An 18,953-nucleotide genomic window follows, 5' to 3' on the forward strand; every position below is an offset into this window, starting at 1 on the left:
ATATGTGATATGATGTATTTTTATACATAAAAAGTACTAGTATTCTAAAGGATTTCATATACAAAAGTACCATTGGGAATTAAATAGGTATTTAAGTAAATTAATAATTTAGTATTTGAATGTCGCTCTTATTTTGGGTCTTTAAAGATAAAATTTCCAGCTTACGAAATGCTTTTGCCCTTAACAAAGTAATACTACCGTTAATCAAAAGTGAGATTTCACATTATCAGAATTGATTTATGGAGTTATTTGTGTATTGAATTGAAGTCCTAAGATTTTGGCCCAAAAAACAAAATGAAGTGCTAAGATGACAATGGTTTGAATTAAAGTCAAATTTCAATACATTAGAGTTACAAAAGCCTTACCCAAGGACCTGTTTAATTGCAAAATAAACATTCAAAGAATAAATTGAAAAACCTTATCTTTAAAATATTAAACTAAGAAAGAATTTTTCATAGAATAAATCGTCACTTATCTTTTTTTTTTTTTTTAAACATCATGTTCAGTTGATCAATCCTTTTATAAATAAAATAAGTCATAATTAATCAAGAACAGATCACAAATTGCGACGATTGAATCTAACCCCTAATAAATAAGGAAAATTAAAGTTTCAAAGTAGAGACCAACTGAAAATGCCAAATATAAACTGCATAGTTTCTCTGTTGGGTTTGCAACACTCTGCACTATACCTACTTGATATTCACATACCATGTCCCCTAACTTCTCACATAAATATCAAGCCACAATAAATATTTACAAACAGTAAGTTCAGAATCACTAACAATTGGTTTTAGTCTCAACCTTCACTTCTGCAACATATGTTCCAAAGTCTTAACTATGAAGCAATCTCAGATAACGACCAGAATACAACCAGAGAGAAGTTTTAAGGCTATGAAGTATCAGATTATTTTCCCAAGCAAAGTCATCAAGAACCTCTCGTAGTCCCCTGAGGTATCTCCAGCGACTCCATCTTCAAGATTGGATTTGTACATGGTGGCATACTCCACTCTAACTTTCAACAGGTCGATTTCGGCTCGAGTTACAATAGCTCTGGTGAGAGAATCTTCATCAGTTCCCAGCCCAACAATTGAGTCTCTTACAACCTGTTGATGAACGAAGTCAAGAAATTTGAACTAGAGATTTGGAATCTGTGGTCTAGAAGTTGGCTTACGAAAAAGATAGAAGTTGGCTCAAGATTGTACATTGTTCCAATATCAAATTGACTTAAATTAGTCATAAAACATTACTTGACTGAGTTTGAACATCAATAATTGTGAGATTATTTAGTCTTTTAGTTACGTTTTTAGGTGATATCTTTGCTGAACCTCTAGCTAAATTGCCAAAGCTTTGCTAGTCACATTTTGGGAACACCAAGACATTTCTTCTGTTTTCTGCCCAATTTATGAAGCGCTTTTAGAAAATATTTTTTCCCTCAACTCTACCAAACATATTCTTATTTTCAACTGTCATCCTGAAAATTCATCAACATATAATATAACTAACAACCACAGATCTTGATAAGTTATTTACATTTTTGGCTATTTAACAGATCAAGCTACACTTCGTACTTATCAAGATGGAAATTACCTTAGCAAAATGTCTCTCAGGGCAATCAATGCAGCATACTATCACATTTAAGAGAGACTCCAAATCTCCAGTTCCACAGTTTTCGATATCCTATCAACGAAATCATCATCCAAAATTAAGTTCCACTGGTTTAAGGGTAAAAATTGCAAGAACTAAGGTATTCTTCCAGAACCTGCTCCAATGCATTCCCATATAGTTGCTTGTATCTGGCAAAAGTTGCCCTGAGCTGGAAAATATTTCTGGTGCTAAGTATCCAAATAATGTCGTCATGGTCTAATTGCTTTTTGTTGATTGCCTCATGAAGTCTTGCTGCCTCCAACATCACTGCGTCAGGATCCGTAACCTCTTTATCATACCTGTAGGAGCTCACTAGGCCCACCAAAAGCTGCACAATGACCAGATTATGGTCCCATGGAAAATCAATGAACAACAACAAGCTTTATCCTACTAGATGGAGTTGGCTACATAGATCATACAACATCATTAGGCTATATCAACAACCTAGAAAAATCATAGAACAGATAAAATATAAAATTATGAATGCAGTATAAGATTCTGTTATTAGCATTTGGCTTAAATTAAGTTTATGAATCTTATTTTAGCAAGGGGCTAATGAGAACAACTTAAGTCTTGTATAAATCAACATATATTCAGGATTATCCAAAAGTTCCCACATCCTAGAAATCAAGTTTGAAAGCTGCACTTATATTATCTCTTCATCATTTTCATCAATCATCATCATTTCATCAGACACATTCGATTATTAAAGAAATATATTGAGGATCAGTTTTAGACCAGAGAATTGAATAAAGTGATTGTAAGAAACTCCCATCTACAACTCTGGTCTTTTGTTTCAGTGGATATAGCTTGTTTGTGGACAACAACATCAGTCTTAAGTCACCCATTTTAATATACAATATCTTTTCCCTTTTCGTAATCAACAGCAGAAATTTAAACCAAAAGAGAAACCGAGAAAAATTGAGCTTTAAACCTTATAACTGAGGGATTTGGTGCAAATAAGGATCCTTCACAATGATTTATTGTAAGATTTTTGAAATGCTTGGAAAAAGAGTGACACAAAAGTGAAAGTGCGCATAGAACTCATTTCTTTTCTTTCTTTTTTTTAAATCACAACTAAGAATTTCAAGGGATACAAACTCCTTTGAAGCTTTTCAGGTGCATTCACCAATCAAACAACTACCTTTTGTGATTTAATGGTAAATAGATATTAGGTCCCAATTCCAAATTTTTTGTTCTATGTTTCTAACAAACTACATGTTTTACTTTTTACCTTACTGAGGGGCTTGTAAACATTGGATGCAATGTCCTCCTCCAGTGAGCAATCAAAGAGAGAGCAGTAAGCCTGCCTCACAGCTATTAGATGGTTAGGAGACGACGCACATGCTATTTCAACTAGAACTTGTAGTTCTTTAATCCCTTTTTTCTTAGCCTTCAATGCAGCATTTGCCAATTTTGCATCCCTTTCTGGAGGATCAGTTGTCCATAGAATCACTGCATGCTGTTACAGAGCACAAGCCTAAGTTGAAGAGTGCAATAAGACATCACATGGTTACTTTCTTCAAAATAAAAAGGATCATTCTGCCAACACGCCAGTTAGGACTTGGCACAAATATCTAATGCAACTTAAAGTGACAAAGCAAATTTGCAATATGAAATACAACAACAATAACAACAACAACAACAAACCCTTATCCCACTAGGTGAAGTCGGCTACATAGATCAGATGATGCCATTGAGCTCTATCCAAGCCAAATCCTTGGATGTATTGTTAATTGAAAGATCTCGCTTAATAACTTCATGAAGTGTTCTCTTTGGCCTTCCCTTACCGTACAATTGAAATAAAATGAGAAAAAAAATTATATGCTAAGAAAGCATAACCATGAATTTTAGTTTGAGCAACAGAAGGCAGTTGTTCAATGCAGGCAACCAAGGCAATTTCACCAAAATGACATTATTCCAGTTGAGATATATACACAAATATCATAAGTGAATAAAATACAATAATGATGTAATGTTTCTTGACTCGTATTAAAAGAAAGGCCAAGGGAAGGGAAGGAAGAACAGAACAACATACTCTAAAGTCTCCAGAAAGTTCAGAATGTAATCGATCAATGAGTGATTCATTGTAAAGCTGCTGATACGTTTCTCTAATTTTCTTCCTTTGGTTTGCATTTCTGTGACCCAATACAAATATTATTGCCTCCTCATCTGTTCCAAATCCTACATAATTTTCCCAGAAGCGTCATCATTGACAATGATATGAGACAAGAAGTAATCCATATGGACATTTCTAAGTGTGTGTTATGAGGTTATAATCAGTACAACTCAGCACGCAAATCCAAACATAAAACATCTATGAAACTTTAGACATAAGATGTCCCAAGAACAAAATTAATACATTTATTCCGCTCTCGCCTTCCATTTGAAGGAATGAACTTTTAAACAAAAGGATCTTAAAGACTTGTATGCATTCAAGTTACAAAATGTTATTTCATGAGGTCCCACTAGCAGAACTTATACCTTCGATAAACAAATTCAGATACAGCTTAAATCATCAGGAAAAACGAATGTAAATGAACGAAACTAAATCACAGATACAATTTAGTGTTAAAAGTCTGTGAGAAAGAGACCTTGAAAAGCCTTTCTGAGTCGCTCGCTGTCCTGGATCGGAGCAGTAACCTCCGGCACTCTCAGAGAAGCCATTTTGCTTCACAGGCGTTGGCTACTTCCTCCCCAGAAATCTTCCTTCTTTCATGCAAGCAATCGTAATTTTTTCTGGACTTTTTTGCCCCTGACTTAAAGTGAACAGCTTTGTTGAGGGAAATGTGCATCTATATACCCAAATTTGAGAAAAATTACGTTGGAAGCTTTTAAAGACAATAAATTAATTTTAACACAAAAGGTTGTTACTAAATTTTAAGGAATTATTATAATTTTTACAAAATAAAATTTTCCTAAAGTCCTGTTGTAAGTCTTTGAAAGTTAATTGCCATTTTTAGATGTCAATAATTAATTTATAAAACTTTTCAACACAACTTGATACAATGGTATCCATAGTTTATAAAAAAAAAAAAATCTGTTTTACTCTATATTTTGTATTATACATTGATATTCGAGGTTTTCACCAATTTAATTCTTTACATCTAATTGCCTTCTCTTTTAAGTATTTTTTTTTTGTTGATTTAAGTAATCTATTTTGGATATAATTTATTCATTAAAAGTCAGGTTCGGAATTAGAATTGGCACCTTATTTTAATCATATTTATATTTAATCCCATCATTGTAATTTTTTTTTCTTGCTTGTTCTGTGAGTTCAACTTCAAAGGTAAAAAGCACTGATTTGAACTACTAATGCAATGATTAGGCCTCAAATTACTTCCCACATGACTCACACTGGAAGCAAGGTATTACTATTGTTTATAATTATTTTATATTTGCAAGCAACACAAGGGATTATTATATTATTATATTATATGCATTGTTTGTAAGAAAATATGTATAATATTAATTGCAGTCAAAAGTAATAGGATTGTCATGTCATATCCCATTCGAGCGATGAATTATTAGGATATAATCGTCATGCAAAGCAACACGTGGATGATTACATTATTATATGCATTGGATTATTATATTCATCCCAAGTAATGGGTTATCCTTTAATTATAATATGCAACACTTTATTTTGGGCCAAAATATTATATGACAAAACCAGTTTTTTGTCCTTCAATTGTTGATTATTTATAACTCAACTCTTGCAGTATAACTTAGTACAACTAAGTTTCTAAAAAGTTTATTTAAATTAATTTATAAGTAACTTTTCAAATGTAATTTATGAAATACAAGATATGTATGTGATGAAAGTTTTTCCTCAGCTTTTATGAACTTGCTGAAAGGTGTTTTTTGAACGAAACTCCAAACAAGTCTTAACATTTTAACTCAGTTAAAACTTAATTCTTATTTATTTTACTTTTGGTAGAGAATGATACTTATCAAGCCCACTTATAAGTAAGTCATTTTATGTGTGAATTAGTAAGTGTTGACAAGGCTACCAAGTCATCATTTTCATTATCATGAACCTCCTTCATCTCTGTGATACATCTTTTGAACTTCGTTTTTGGGGGACTATATTTATAAAGTGAGTTAAAAATTTAAAAACTGAGTTGTATTGAATTATGCTTTAAAGACTAAGTGATAAGTAAGGAACAAAAAACCAGACCGGACACTAAACTGGTTGAGGTAGTGGTTTAAGGGTCAGATGGTCGGACCGCAGTCAACTCGGGATCCAACTGGTCATATTAAAATAATATAATTTAATTAAAAATAATAAAATATAACAACATTGACAATCACTAATGACAAAATATAAGAAAATATGACAATAATTTGATTGTAACAATTAACAAAGTATAACAATATTGAGAATTTTGATCTTTATAGTTCATTATTAATTAAAATTAATAATCATTGATACCAAAATTATTATTAAAATTCATTTAAATCTATAGGGGTTGATATATTAGGAGCTGCATGAGAAAAAATAGAACTAATAACAACCTAATCATTCAAACAGATTTATTACCGATTCACACCGGTTTGACCGGTTCAACTCCCTCCTAATTTAGTATCCAAACTGAACTGGTCTATTGACCGGTTCACCGGTTTACCGGTTGAACCGGCCGATCCAAACCGGTTTTTTGTTCACCAGTGATAAGTGAGTTAAATATTGAAAAACTAAAAGATGAATTTTTCTCATTATATATGCATCTAAAGTAATGGATTATTGTATTAAGAGATCTTTATATATCGATCGAATGGATGGATAGATACAAAGCAAAGAATATTATCATATCTTATGCTTGCGTGACAAGTAAATATGATAATGTATTATATAGGTATTAGTTATGACTCATGACAGTTTTTGAACTTTTGTTTAATTATATTTTATTGTTTTAGGGCAATAATTGATGTGCCATGTATTAAAAAAAGCATAAGAAATGTAAGAAGAAACTAATATAATATATAACGTGCAATTCATATGACTATATTTTTTTCACTCGATGTACTAGATTAATGTGTTACGTATTTAGCAAAGATTTCATTTTTTAAAGATAGTTCACATTGATTTCAAACAACTCAAATTTTGTTATTATTTTTATTATAATCATGATAATTTTTTAAGTTGATAGTTGGTAGAATTATTTAAATTTGCATTTTATTTATCCTGAAAAATTAAAGATATCTAAATTTTGAATGAAATAAAAAAAATTATAATCAGTAAAGATTTTATTTTGTCTTATAATAAAATTATAATTAACTTAAAGTTATTTTATTTTATGTTTTTGTAATTCTTTCAAAAGAAAAATATAAATTTTTAAATAAAATAAAATGTCATATGAGTTGTTCAAGTACAAAAAGGATTGATGCGAGAGATTGGTAAGATCATCATATATGACGCTTTATAAGACTTTCAAATTTTTTATGTTGTCCAAATTGATACTATTCAATATTTAATAAGAATCCACGTGTAATAATACTATTCCCTAAGCCTAAGGAAAGAATCGATTCCCTCAAATGATAAAAGTAGGGTCAAATTTAATACCTTCCCATGGGCTGGCCAGAAATGCTGGGAATCTATGAGTTGTGACTGTTGTATAAAGTTGTATTACTCTTTTTGCTTTTTTTTTTAATCACGCACGCAAGTTTTTTTAAAAAAATCTCATAAAAAACCTAAAAATTATTAAATCTTAAATTAAATATTTTATAAAAATATATTATTATTTGCAAGTCAAATACTTTCAAAATTTATTAAATTGTAGAAAACAATCATAATTCAAAATTTAGGGCTTGTTTGTTTCTGTTTTTTGTTTTTTGTGTTCTCAAAACATTTCTGTAAAACTGGTTTTTAAAACAAGTTTTGAGAATAAAAAACAGAAAATATGCTTTGATAATTATTTTTAAAAAAATCACATTTGAAACAAAAGAACATAAAAAATAACATTTGGCAAGCAGTGGTCATCGTCGGCAGTAATACAAGGTGGGTAATAAATAAGAAAAAAAAGAAAGTTTCTCCCATTTTTCAAAACAAAAAAATATAAATATAAATATAAAAACAAGAAAACATCTAAAAAGTATTTTGGTTTTGAAGTTTTCAAAAAACATATTATTTTTTTAAAACAACTAACTAAAAACAAAGTATCAAATAAATTTGTTTATATTTTTTTAAAAAAATAAAAAATTATTTTCAAAACAAAAACTACTAAACAAGTGCTTAGTCTTTGAAGCTGTGACGTGGCCATGACCAAGGATTTTGAATGCTATTCAACTTAAGAGGTTCTTGGCGGTTTATATTACTCTTAACATATAAATAGTGTGGCTTTTCCATGTTTGCATGTAAAGCAAACTTAATTAGGATGAGTGTATTTTTTATTTTAAATATTTTGAGAGAGATTGGTTTCTAGATGAAGTATATTCTTTATTTATATAAAAAAATTAAATTATATAAAACTTTTCTGAACTTAGAATTATGTATAAATAGTTTTCTTAATGTTTAAAACTTAATTTATAATAAATTCTCCTAATTAAAATTTTAAGTCCATACAAATAACTCCAAACTATTGCTTCTATATCCTGGTAAACTTTGTGTGTGTAAATTTAAAGTTTTCTCAAGTTATTTTATATTTGAGACTAGTCTCTATTAAGATGGGAGTGTTGAAATTAAAATCCTTCTTAACAAATACTACCTCCGGTCCTAATTATAAGACCCGTTGACTAATTTGGAGAGATTAAGGAATTTAGTTAAGTTAGTTATTTGTAATAAATAGGTGTTATTTTCCTAAAATATCCTTGCTAATCATATTTGTTATCTAGAATTACCATTGTTAGAATGATTACTTTGGAAAAAAATTTATAAATATGAGAGACAAAGTGGATTGGGTTATTATATTTAGGATCAAAATAAAAGTCAAACAAGGTCTTATATTAAGGACCGGATGTAGTATGTTTTTTAGAATTCGAATTTGTATTCTTCTCATTACAGAGGTGAAACTGCTTAACATGTCAACCAATAACATGCTGGTATATCCTCTTAAACTTTTGTTTGTCTATGCGTATAATCCCCTTAAATTTTGAACTCCTTAAATTTTAAATTATTTATAGATAAATAATGAACAAAACTAATAATATAGAAGTTGTCTATATAAATGTAAAAGTCAAAGAAGTTTATTGTAAAATTTCAATGTATTCATGATAAATGAGTAAAATAACATATAAGCCGTTTTTACAATACATGCGTATTGCAGTTTTACCGAAAGTGTTTAAGTTTTAATTACTCTCTAAAAGCATAACTTGCTAATCCAAATCAGTTGTGAGGCATGTGAGGGGCATATAATTTATTATTTTCCGACTTTATTCCGTTTTCCCTTTAATTATTGAACAACAGTTTGAATTTATTTATTGTTGAATGAATGCATATAAAACTCATGCTTATAAATAAAACATGCATTCCACTATGTGTATAAGTACACATTTAACAGAAATACCCCCTCCTGTACTCAATATGGAAATCAGTTAAAAGATTTATTTATCTTATATATAACATCTCAACTTAATTCTTCTCATAAATTTATAATTTTTTTTCAAACTATCTATATTAATTATATATGTTAAAAGGGTTTTCTTTAAAAGTAGTTTCAACATTAATGACTAAAAAAGATATTTTAGAAAAAGCAATTGGCAATCTAATTGTGGGTTAATGTATAAATTTGTTTTGAAAGTTTTCACTCATAAGTACTGGGTACCCAGAAGTTTAAAATCATAACAATCTTGTCTTTTACTAGTAAAATGTAAACTGTCAATGTTACTATTTTAACGATCATTTTTTTTTAATGATAGGGAGCAAAATTGCTATGATTTTAAGTTTTTGAGACAAATTTACAACAAAAAAAACTTCTAAATGTTTAGTATTTCTAAGTAAAAACTGGTATACATTTTTAACAAATAACTAATCTAATTAAGTTGTTTAATCTCTACAAATTATTTATGTAGCCCCTTGAATTGGTATTATGTTTAAGACAAAATATAAATTATCTTTGAATCCAATACAATACTATTGAATCTGATAAAAAAATATGCATTGCCACATTTTTGTTATATTTAGATAAATTATTCAATATTTTGAATTTAAAAATTAAGCATATTCACCTTTCTAAATATGAGTTATTTTTTAAAATATAATTTCTTTTAAAAAGATTTCTAAATAAAAATGTCATATCTTCCTGAAAAGATTTTACATTTTCATAATTTGGGGGACAACTTGGGTTTACATTTTATCTTTTCTTATCACTAAGGGCAATTTTGTCAATGACTTGTTAAGTTATTGCCCCGCCGGGATCATCATGATCCGTTCAAATGTTTATTTAATGGCATCGCTGCTTTTGCCCAATCCTCCCATAGGACAAGTTTGGTTATATGACAAAAGTGAAATGACGAAAATGGGCTCAGAGATTCTTATAAATGGAAGCAATCCATTGTTGGCGTCATTTGGGAGAAGCGTACAGAAATAAATGGCACTCATCAATCAAGAGGTCGAAGCTCTTACAAATGCCCTCTCAGGTTCCTCTTAATTTCTTTCTCCTTCCTTTATTCATATGTTTTCCTCTCCTTTTCTTTTCATTTTTTTTCTTTCAAAAAAACTTATATCCGCACCACATAGTCACACACAACAATTGTTTTTTGGGGGGAGCTTCCAATAATTAATTTTTAAAAATAAAAAATTACTTTAATTCCTTTCTTCTGGCCTAGTTTTCCCTTATTTTTGGGCCAATTATTTTAATTTTTTTCTCAGAAGAAAGTCCATTTAATTCTTATTTATTGAGTTAATGTTATCTTCAATTCTTGCATTTTAATATTATTTTAATTTTAATCTCTGAAAATTGAAACGTTTGATTTCTAAAATTTAACTTCATTTTTGTTCGCTTAAATAATTTTGTTCCTGAAACAGTATTTTTGGTACTCAAAACAAGATTTAACAAAAAAAAAACTACTAGTTTTAAATTTTAGGGGTCAAAACTAAAATGAAGTCAAATTTAAAGACAAAACTGATATTAATTTTTATTTATCTGATGTTGAACATTTTTTTTTAATTTTCATTTTTGGGTTGATGATGAAGGAATTGGAATTGATGAGAAATCGCTGATATCAACATTGGGAAAATGGGATGCAAACGAAAGAGAAGTTTTCAGAGAGGCCAATCCCAACTTCTTCATAAAGGATGAACGTAACTTTCACAAGTGGGATGATCATTGTGTTCGTCTTCTCAAGCATGAATTTATGCGTTTCAAGGTACTATTTTATTCTTTTTTTAAAAAAATTATATTATTTATTTTTCCAATAAAAACGACATAATTGTCCCATCAAAATTTTATTCAAATCCTGTATTTTTTTAAAAAAATTCAAATTCACATAATTTTAAATTAAAAAACTCAGATATTTTTTATTGCAATAAACTTTAACGTCCACATGATTTAATACTAAATTTAAATAATAAATAGTATATATGTTTTTAATTTTATTAAAACCTTTAGTTTATTTTTCACTAAAATATTTGGAATATAAAGTACTCCTTTTATTTAAATGATTGAAAATGTAAAGAAAAGTATGAATTAGAAATTAGGAACTGATTTGTATTAAAAAAAAAGAAAAAAAGAAATTAGTAACTGACGATAGCTGTGGGCTGGAAAATGCTGGGGAAGAATGCGGTGGTGCTACGCGCGATGCATCCGTGGGAAAGAGACGCGCGGCTAGCGAAGGAGGCGTTGAAGAAGGGCCCCCGGGCGTACGGAGTCCTGATTGAGATCGCATGCACCAGATCCTCTGATCAACTCTTGGGAGCCAGAAAGGCTTACCATGCCCTCTTTGAGCACTCCTTCGAGGAAGACATCGCTACTCACATCCACACCAAGGAACGCAAGGTCAGCCGCTAGATTCATTACAATTGGATGATGATTCATTTATATATGTATATTCTGTTGGCCATTTGCTTTCACTCGTAAGTCTGTATATAGAGCTGGTAACATAAATTAATGACTTCAGTTATATTTCATACAATTCTAAAAATAAAAATTAGATAATTAATTTGTATATTTATGATAAAATTAGGTAAGTCAATTATCTGTGATAAAGGTGTGTTGATTTTCTTTTTTTTGAATAATATTTATATCAAATTTCTTATATCTATTATATTAAGTTATTTACACAATTGATTATATGTATGGTTTTTAAAATATTAGTATTTTACAGCATTTAATTATAAACCCACATAAAAAAAAAACATATGGTCATATTTGATTGGAGAACATGACATAATTAATATAAGAAACTTAAACTAAGTATTTTTCTTTTTTAAAATACACTTGTAATCATGATCTCAATTGATATAAATCTCCTTTTAAAAATTGCAATTGATTGGAATATTTTAAGAAAAAAATATAAATATGAGAAGTTAATGTGGTACATTTAATATCAAAACGTATACCTTAATTATCTCCTGCATTCATGAATGAGAGAATATATGTTAGAGTAGATTTGTTCAGTGTTTTTGTATGAAATTTGAAATTTGAAATTTTTAATATTATATATATTATGTCATCTAAGCTCCCTTTCAAGTGGGAAGTTAGAGTTATGGGTTCAAATCTCACTTCAAATTTAGTTTGTTAGTACATGTCCTCCTCCTTTTTTTTCCCTTTCCAGAAGTTAGTACATGTGTGCCACAATAATTACTTTTTTTTTTTTTAAGTATACCTATTTTGCTAATAATCTTTTTTTTTTGTTCCTTTGAAAATAGCTGTTAGTAGCTCTAGCGAGTGCATATAGATATGAAGGCCCAAAGGTGAAAGATGAGACTGCCAAATCAGAGGCCCAAGTTCTTATAAACATCCTTAAGCATAATGGGCCAAACAAGCCCAATATTATTGAGGATGATGAAATCATAAGGATTCTAGCAACAAGAAGCAAACTTCATATTCAAGCCATCTACAAATATTATCATGAGATATCTGGCAATTACCTTGATGAGGTATATATATCTTGCTCTAACTAATTAAAATAAGTCCAGTGTTTTGTATGAAATTTGAATATTTTTTATATTATATATATATATATATAAATACTATGTCATATTTTTTTTAGTTTTAAATTCTTAATTCTGAGCCTTTCAAGATTTTCATTACTGATTAATGTATATTAATTTACCTCCCTGCTGCCATTGAAAAGGATCTTGAGGACTTAAGGTTGAAAGAGACTGTGCAATGCCTTTGTGCTCCTCATACCTACTTCTCTAAGGTAAGATAGAACTCACAAGTTGAAATTTGAATATATGACAAATGTGTTTTTTTCTTTTTTCTTTTTAAATAGATAAAATGTCAAGTATATTATTTAGACATCCCTTTTTGGTCTTAGACGCATGATTTAAATAACTAATTTACATTTACTAAGAAAATTTATTAAATTAGTTATTTGTAAAAACACATGTTGATTTTGTTAAAATACTTGTATTTTAGTTATTTATAAGGGATGCAAAAAATGATAAATGTGAGAAATAATGAAAGCTTGGAGCCATATATTTAGGGTCAAAACAAACTCTTCAACTAACTCTTACATTTAAAATCTAAGAAAGTAATTAAAAATTTAAGAAAGTTTTGTATTATTTACATAAAATTAATAACTGGTTTATATTTGCGCATAATCCAAAATTTGTGAAAACTATGTAATTGATCAACCTTTTTATATATATTATCACATGAATTTGTTAATTGCTTTTATAGAAAAAATTGTGATAATTTTATTGAGCTTTATATTTTTCCCCTCTCAGGTTTTGGATGCAGCACTGAGCAGTGAAGATAAGAATATAAAGAAGGCATTGACTCGTGTGATTGTTACTCGAGCAGACATGGATATACGTAATATCACTGAAGAGTACCAAAAATTGTATGGGGTTTCTTTATCCCAGAAAATTGCTGATGTGGCCAAGGGAAATTACAAAGATTTCTTGCTAGCTTTGATTTCTAGAGGAGAATAATTAGAATTATTATTTTCAAGAAAATAAGAAAAAAAAACCTTGGTCTTTGTTTGAAATATGAAACCATATGGTAGGGTTTGGTTTGTATACCATGGGCTGTTCTCTCTCCACAAATTTATATTTAGTTATGTTCTTTGTCATAAAAAGTGCTATGGGATTTGGTATCTCTATTTTTTGTTGTTATTTTTATTATTATTATACATAATCCCTAAACTTTAAATCATATACATATAATTTTCATAACATTTAAAACTATACGGTAAACCTCCTCATCAATTCTTGCATTTATGTAGATAATTCTTGTATGACTACTTTTATATATTATTTATATATTCTTTTTTGGGCCAAAATTATTTATTTATTCTCACACACTTTAAAGTTTAAAGAGATTATTTACATACTAATTAAAATATGAGGGGTTATATACACACATAAATATAGTTTAAGAATGTATAACTGTAAATGTGGACATATTATGTTTACTTTTTTCTTTTCTCAAATAACATTGACTAGCACAAAAAATACCATTTGAGACAAATGGCACTAAGGTTATGGGCATGAAAAAACACTTTAAAAAATTAAAAGATGATTAGAGGACAAAAATATACTTTTGCCTAAGTTAAATGATTCAATTAGTTGTGTTGACCTAAAAGCAATGTTTTAAAAGCCAAACCAAGTGTCCAATTAGAAAAGTCAGTAGTGCATAATTTCATGATACGGTTGAATTGATGACGTAATAATTAAATAAAACTTAATAAAAATAATTATATGCATATATAATGACATGTAAAAGAAATATATAAATATCCATAATATATAAGTCAAATTGTTAACATAACAATACCATAATATACGAAGTTTTTAATAAAATAACACCACAAGATTCAACCATTAAAAAAAAAAGTTCTCTCATCCAAATTGAGCCGTTAGCAAATTGGAAGGACAGTTCAACCATCTACCCCCACCCGACTCTCTAATCACTGCCTAAGAGGGCAAGGAGGAACTTCTTGTAGTCGCCAGAGTATTCTTTGGCGATAGCATGCTCAAGATGAACACTGTTCCTCTTGTAATAAAGCTCTTTGATGTCCTTTAGGTCTCTCTCAGTTCTTGTCACCACCACACGAGTTACTGCATCTTCATGATCACTTCCAATCCTTTTGATTCCATTCCTCAGAGCCTACATCATATATGATTCATGTTTTTAATTTTTCGCAGAAAATTCATTCTTAATGTAGTTTTATTCATCTGTTATGTTTTTATTTACTTTTCAAAATTATTTATTTGCTGACTTTGTTATATTTATTGGATTTTCTTACTTTTCAATCTCAAACCAATCACAAAGAAAAAAAAAGTGAGAAACATATCTGACCTTTTCATAGTACTTGTGAGGATCGTTGATGCAACGAATTGCTGTGTGCAATGCCTTACGGAAGTCATCTGATGCTTCATCCAACAGTTTCTACAGCGATATATATATATATATATATATATATAGAATGGAAACAATAAATAAATAAAAAAAATCACATATAAACACTCTAATATTAAAAATAAATAAGCAATTAATGAATTACATAAATTATTATAATTGGTTTTATTGTTTGGTCATTGATAATAGATAAGTTTTAACATCTAACTATGCATATTTCCCTTTGTAATTGTATCATTTGGAGAATAAACTACATGACTTGTAAATAATACTCCTTCAGGTCCTTATTATAATCATCTAATAACAGTTTTACATATATCGTCTAATAAAATCAATTATTTCTTATAAAACATCAAAATTATTCTCAATAAACATCATCAGTTAGAAGAGAGTTTAGTTAATTAGATTAAAAAAATTAATACTTTTAACAAAACATGTTATATTATAGAACATATAGAGATTGGTTGTGATAAGGATCGGAGGAAGTAGTATTTATGATACGCACCTTAGTGATGGAAGTGCCATGGAGGTCTCTGTAGCGATTAAAAGTGGCAACGAGTTGAGTTTTGCTTCTTGTGGTAAGGATCCTTATGGCTTCTTCATAGTTGGCTTTGTTGTTTTTGATGGCGTCATGAAGAATTTCAGCTTCACTTTGTGCCATTTTTGCATTTATCTCATCTCCTCCATACCTAAACGAACTCACCAACCCCACCAAGAGCTGCACCAAACACACTCACACTACTTATTTGGATTTTAATATTACTCATAAAGTTTCTTGTGCTGGTTTTTCATTTTTATATTAATTATGTTTTAGTAGTGTTATACTACAATTAAAAATGCTTTCTTATACAATTATATGGTATTTAGTGAAATTGGGTCAGACCAACGCATTTTAAGCTGATTTTGGGAGTAGCACTTGCAAAGTTAATTGCTAATCTCTTCTTTTTTTCCAATTCTATTTTTACTTTTTATTAAGAACAATTATTAACTCTTAATCAAGTAAAATAAAGTACATCTGATAGAGGCACATTAGGGAAGGTAGGAGGAATTAAAACATTATTTGCATTTCTTGGCATATGTGAGCAAACAATAAAAAGGGTAGGTAAAAGTAGGGGAGAATAATACTTGTCCTTTTCTCCTTTTCCTTTATATAAAAAATGGAAACTTAATGCTTGTCCGTGCATGCGAATGTTTGAAAAAACATATCCATCATTAATCCAATTAAAATAGTGGTCGAGGATCAGTAGTGTAACCATGGTTAAACCAAGATTAACCCAACTATAATTAAAATAATATATTATATTTAATATATGCAAAAATATTTATACATAATTTTTAAAAGAGTAATGTTTAAATTAAAAAAAAGACATCAATCCACAAGTAATAAATGAAACATTCCATAAATAGATCACATACAATTCAACAAAATAAAGTTAACACAGCACAAATATGCGGAACTAATTTTTTTTTTTTTAATTCAAAATAACGTCTTCTTAGACTCGGCAATGAGATAAAAGAAGGAAAAATTATAAGGAGGTTCTAAGAAAATAAAATAATTACTAGTAAGTCTCAATGACAAACAAGCAGTTGTCATTTACTACTATAAAACTTGTCATTACAGGTTGTTTTGTTGTCATTGGAGCTTTTAATCGATATATTCCTTACTCAAGAGTTCATTGCAATTCTCCCATAAAAAAAAAAAAAAGAGTATAAAATCCAATCAGCTTGACCTGCTCAGAACTTTTGATCAAATAATTAGTCGGAGAACTAGTTCACTAGTATGAAAAGCCGCTAACCCAGGTCAGTTTTCAATACCACCCCTAGTCATTTCTATAAGAGCTAACTAGGGGGTTAGATTTGGTCCTAAATATAAGACCTCAATTTACTTTAGTTTTCATATTTTCTCAAAACATCGCTATTTATTGTAAGGGGTTCCTACTAATGAATAATTCTAATAATCCAATGCATATAATTAAAGAGGATAATTTAAAAAGACCAACAGACATATTTGTAACAAATGACCAACTTATTTAATTTTTTAATATCTAAAAAATAGTTATCGATCTCTTGTATTAACTACCGTGGGTAATAGCATGATACGTACGGTATGATATTCTCCTGATCATAGAATTAATTATAATCTTTAATGTCATTTCGAGAGATTAATTTTTACTGTTGTAAAAAAGTAATGGCTTAGTATGGTGAGATCATGATGATTAATAATCAATGTTCAAAAAGCTGTAAGAAGAAATATGCTTGCCTGCCGGAGATGGCCGTGGGTATAAGCAGCAACGTCTTCCTCCAAGGAAGCCTTGTAGCGACTGTGATAGGCTCTCCTCACCACCAACAGTTCTTCAGGCGAATGGACAGAAGCGATTTCCACAATCACATTGTAATCCACATTCTTATGTTTCTTCAACGCCACGTTGCACAGAACTGCTTCTCTATCTGCTGGTTCCAATATCCACCGATACACAGCTTTCTGATCATTCCATTCCAACCAAATCGATCAAATCAACAAGTGTTTGTTGATTTGCATATCTCAGAGGAAATTATGAAAACTTAAAAAATCCAAACAAGCCGAATAGAGAGAAGACCTCGAAGTGGCCTGAGAGCTCCGATTCGAGGCGTTTGAGGAGATCTTCTTGGTAAAGTTGCTGATATGCTTCTCTGATTTGTTGTCTCTGATAAGCATTTCTGTGAGCCAATATTGCTATAATCCCCTTCTCATTAGTCCCTCATCCTACACCATTTAAATATATGACAAAAGCTCAAGGGTGTTGAAAAAACTGATGAACAGGTTATTAAACATTCAAGGAACGATTAAAATAATATATAACTTTAATTAAAATGTGCAAAAAATGATTATATATATGTAACTCTGAAAAAAGGTAAGATTTAAATTGGAAGGAGCCATTCAATGTGACAAGTTGCCGTTTTTTTTTTAAACTCAAAACAACATCATTTTAGACTGGTCAAGAGGAGGGAAAAAAAAAAATCATAAAATCCGATTCAGTTTATCTCTCCAAAACTCTTGGCTGATTTATTCACATATAAATTACGCATAATTCAACAAAATAGAGTTATCAAAATACAAACTTAACGAACAATTGTAAGAGGGGAAAAGCATAAAATATAGCCCAATTAATCTGTCCAAAACTCTTGATTGGACCAACTAGAAAACTGATTTACCAGTCACTAGTTTAACTGGTTGATTCAAGTTGGGTTTTAATATGAAAAATACATATGATTTATATATCAATAGTATGTGGGTGGATTGTAAAAAGTTGGGAAAGCTATATACCCCCTATTTAGGATCAAATCTGGATCGTTATATTAATACACGGTGATGGATGATAGCTACAAGGGGGGAAAAACATATACATATCCCTACATGAACCATGAAGGATATGACATGTTTGATGGATCATGAACATTAAACTTTGAAGAAGAAGGAGATTCAGAAACAAAAGACAAATAAAATTGATGTTGAAGGAGTGATTTTGGTACCTTTGACAGCTTTTCGAAGAGCTTCAGCATCTTCTTGGGGAGAATGGTCGGTAGGGGCAATAAGAGTAGCCATGGTTTTCAGTGCTATGCTCCTAATACAACTGCCTTTAATTTGATGACTACAATGTGCTTTAAAGGCCTTCTATATATAATAAAAAAGGGGTAGGTCTGGGTGAATAAAATAAGGTAACAAATTTTAATATTAGAATTCGATTCAATAAAGGATACATAATTGGAAATGATATTTACTGCCTCAGATCTAGATCTTTACTCTTATCTATAGCTTTAATTTCAATTTAAATCAAGAAGCATTGTCAAACTTTTATATTTTCA

At 29.6% G+C, this 18,953-nt stretch overlaps 2 protein-coding genes and 1 pseudogene across 2 annotated transcripts; 1 reads left to right on the forward strand and 2 right to left on the reverse strand.

The window, feature by feature from the left end:
• Positions 1-698: 698 nt before the first annotated feature.
• On the reverse strand, positions 699-4,311 carry LOC114719275 (annexin D3). Its single transcript, XM_028904751.1, has 6 exons — positions 4,239-4,311; positions 3,683-3,828; positions 2,879-3,106; positions 1,760-1,972; positions 1,588-1,677; positions 699-1,103 (listed from the first exon to the last, which is right to left on the reverse strand). Exons 1-6 carry the CDS (start codon positions 4,309-4,311, stop codon positions 900-902), a joined length of 954 nt encoding a protein of 317 aa, XP_028760584.1. The 3' UTR covers positions 699-899.
• Positions 4,312-10,161: 5,850 nt separating this feature from the next.
• Positions 10,162-13,832, forward strand: LOC114719313 (annexin D4-like). The gene is made up of 6 exons (XM_028904804.1): positions 10,162-10,218; positions 10,775-10,947; positions 11,358-11,576; positions 12,449-12,679; positions 12,877-12,945; positions 13,475-13,832. The coding sequence occupies exons 1-6, from the start codon at positions 10,170-10,172 to the stop codon at positions 13,679-13,681; spliced, it is 948 nt and encodes a 315-aa protein (XP_028760637.1). The 5' UTR covers positions 10,162-10,169; the 3' UTR covers positions 13,682-13,832.
• Positions 13,833-14,495: 663 nt separating this feature from the next.
• LOC114719312 (annexin-like protein RJ4) lies at positions 14,496-18,693 on the reverse strand (annotated as a pseudogene).
• Between the last annotated feature and the right edge of the window lie 260 nt (positions 18,694-18,953).

Source organism: Neltuma alba, unplaced genomic scaffold (genome assembly GCF_004799145.2).
Source record: "Neltuma alba isolate B1F8T4 unplaced genomic scaffold, ASM479914v2 tig00011902_pilon, whole genome shotgun sequence".
Classification (NCBI taxonomy): domain Eukaryota; kingdom Viridiplantae; phylum Streptophyta; class Magnoliopsida; order Fabales; family Fabaceae; genus Neltuma; species Neltuma alba.

What these genes read in the sequence shown, in the direction of transcription:
- LOC114719313 (XM_028904804.1), top strand. Translation starts at nt 10,170, where the DNA reads ATGGCACTCATCAATCAAGAGGTCGAAGCTCTTACAAATGCCCTCTCA. An exon ending in ATGAATTTATGCGTTTCAAG is followed by an intron (nt 10,948 to 11,357) that starts GTACTATTTTAT and finishes ATGCTGGGGAAG; the next exon opens with AATGCGGTGGTGCTACGCGC. An exon ending in CTGGCAATTACCTTGATGAG is followed by an intron (nt 12,680 to 12,876) that starts GTATATATATCT and finishes GCCATTGAAAAG; the next exon opens with GATCTTGAGGACTTAAGGTT.
- LOC114719275 (XM_028904751.1), bottom strand. Translation starts at nt 4,311, where the DNA reads ATGGCTTCTCTGAGAGTGCCGGAGGTTACTGCTCCGATCCAGGACAGC. An exon ending in TTTACAAGCCCCTCAGTAAG is followed by an intron (nt 1,973 to 2,878) that starts GTAAAAAGTAAA and finishes GTCATTGTGCAG; the next exon opens with CTTTTGGTGGGCCTAGTGAG. An exon ending in CTGAGAGACATTTTGCTAAG is followed by an intron (nt 1,104 to 1,587) that starts GTAATTTCCATC and finishes GTTCATCAACAG; the next exon opens with GTTGTAAGAGACTCAATTGT.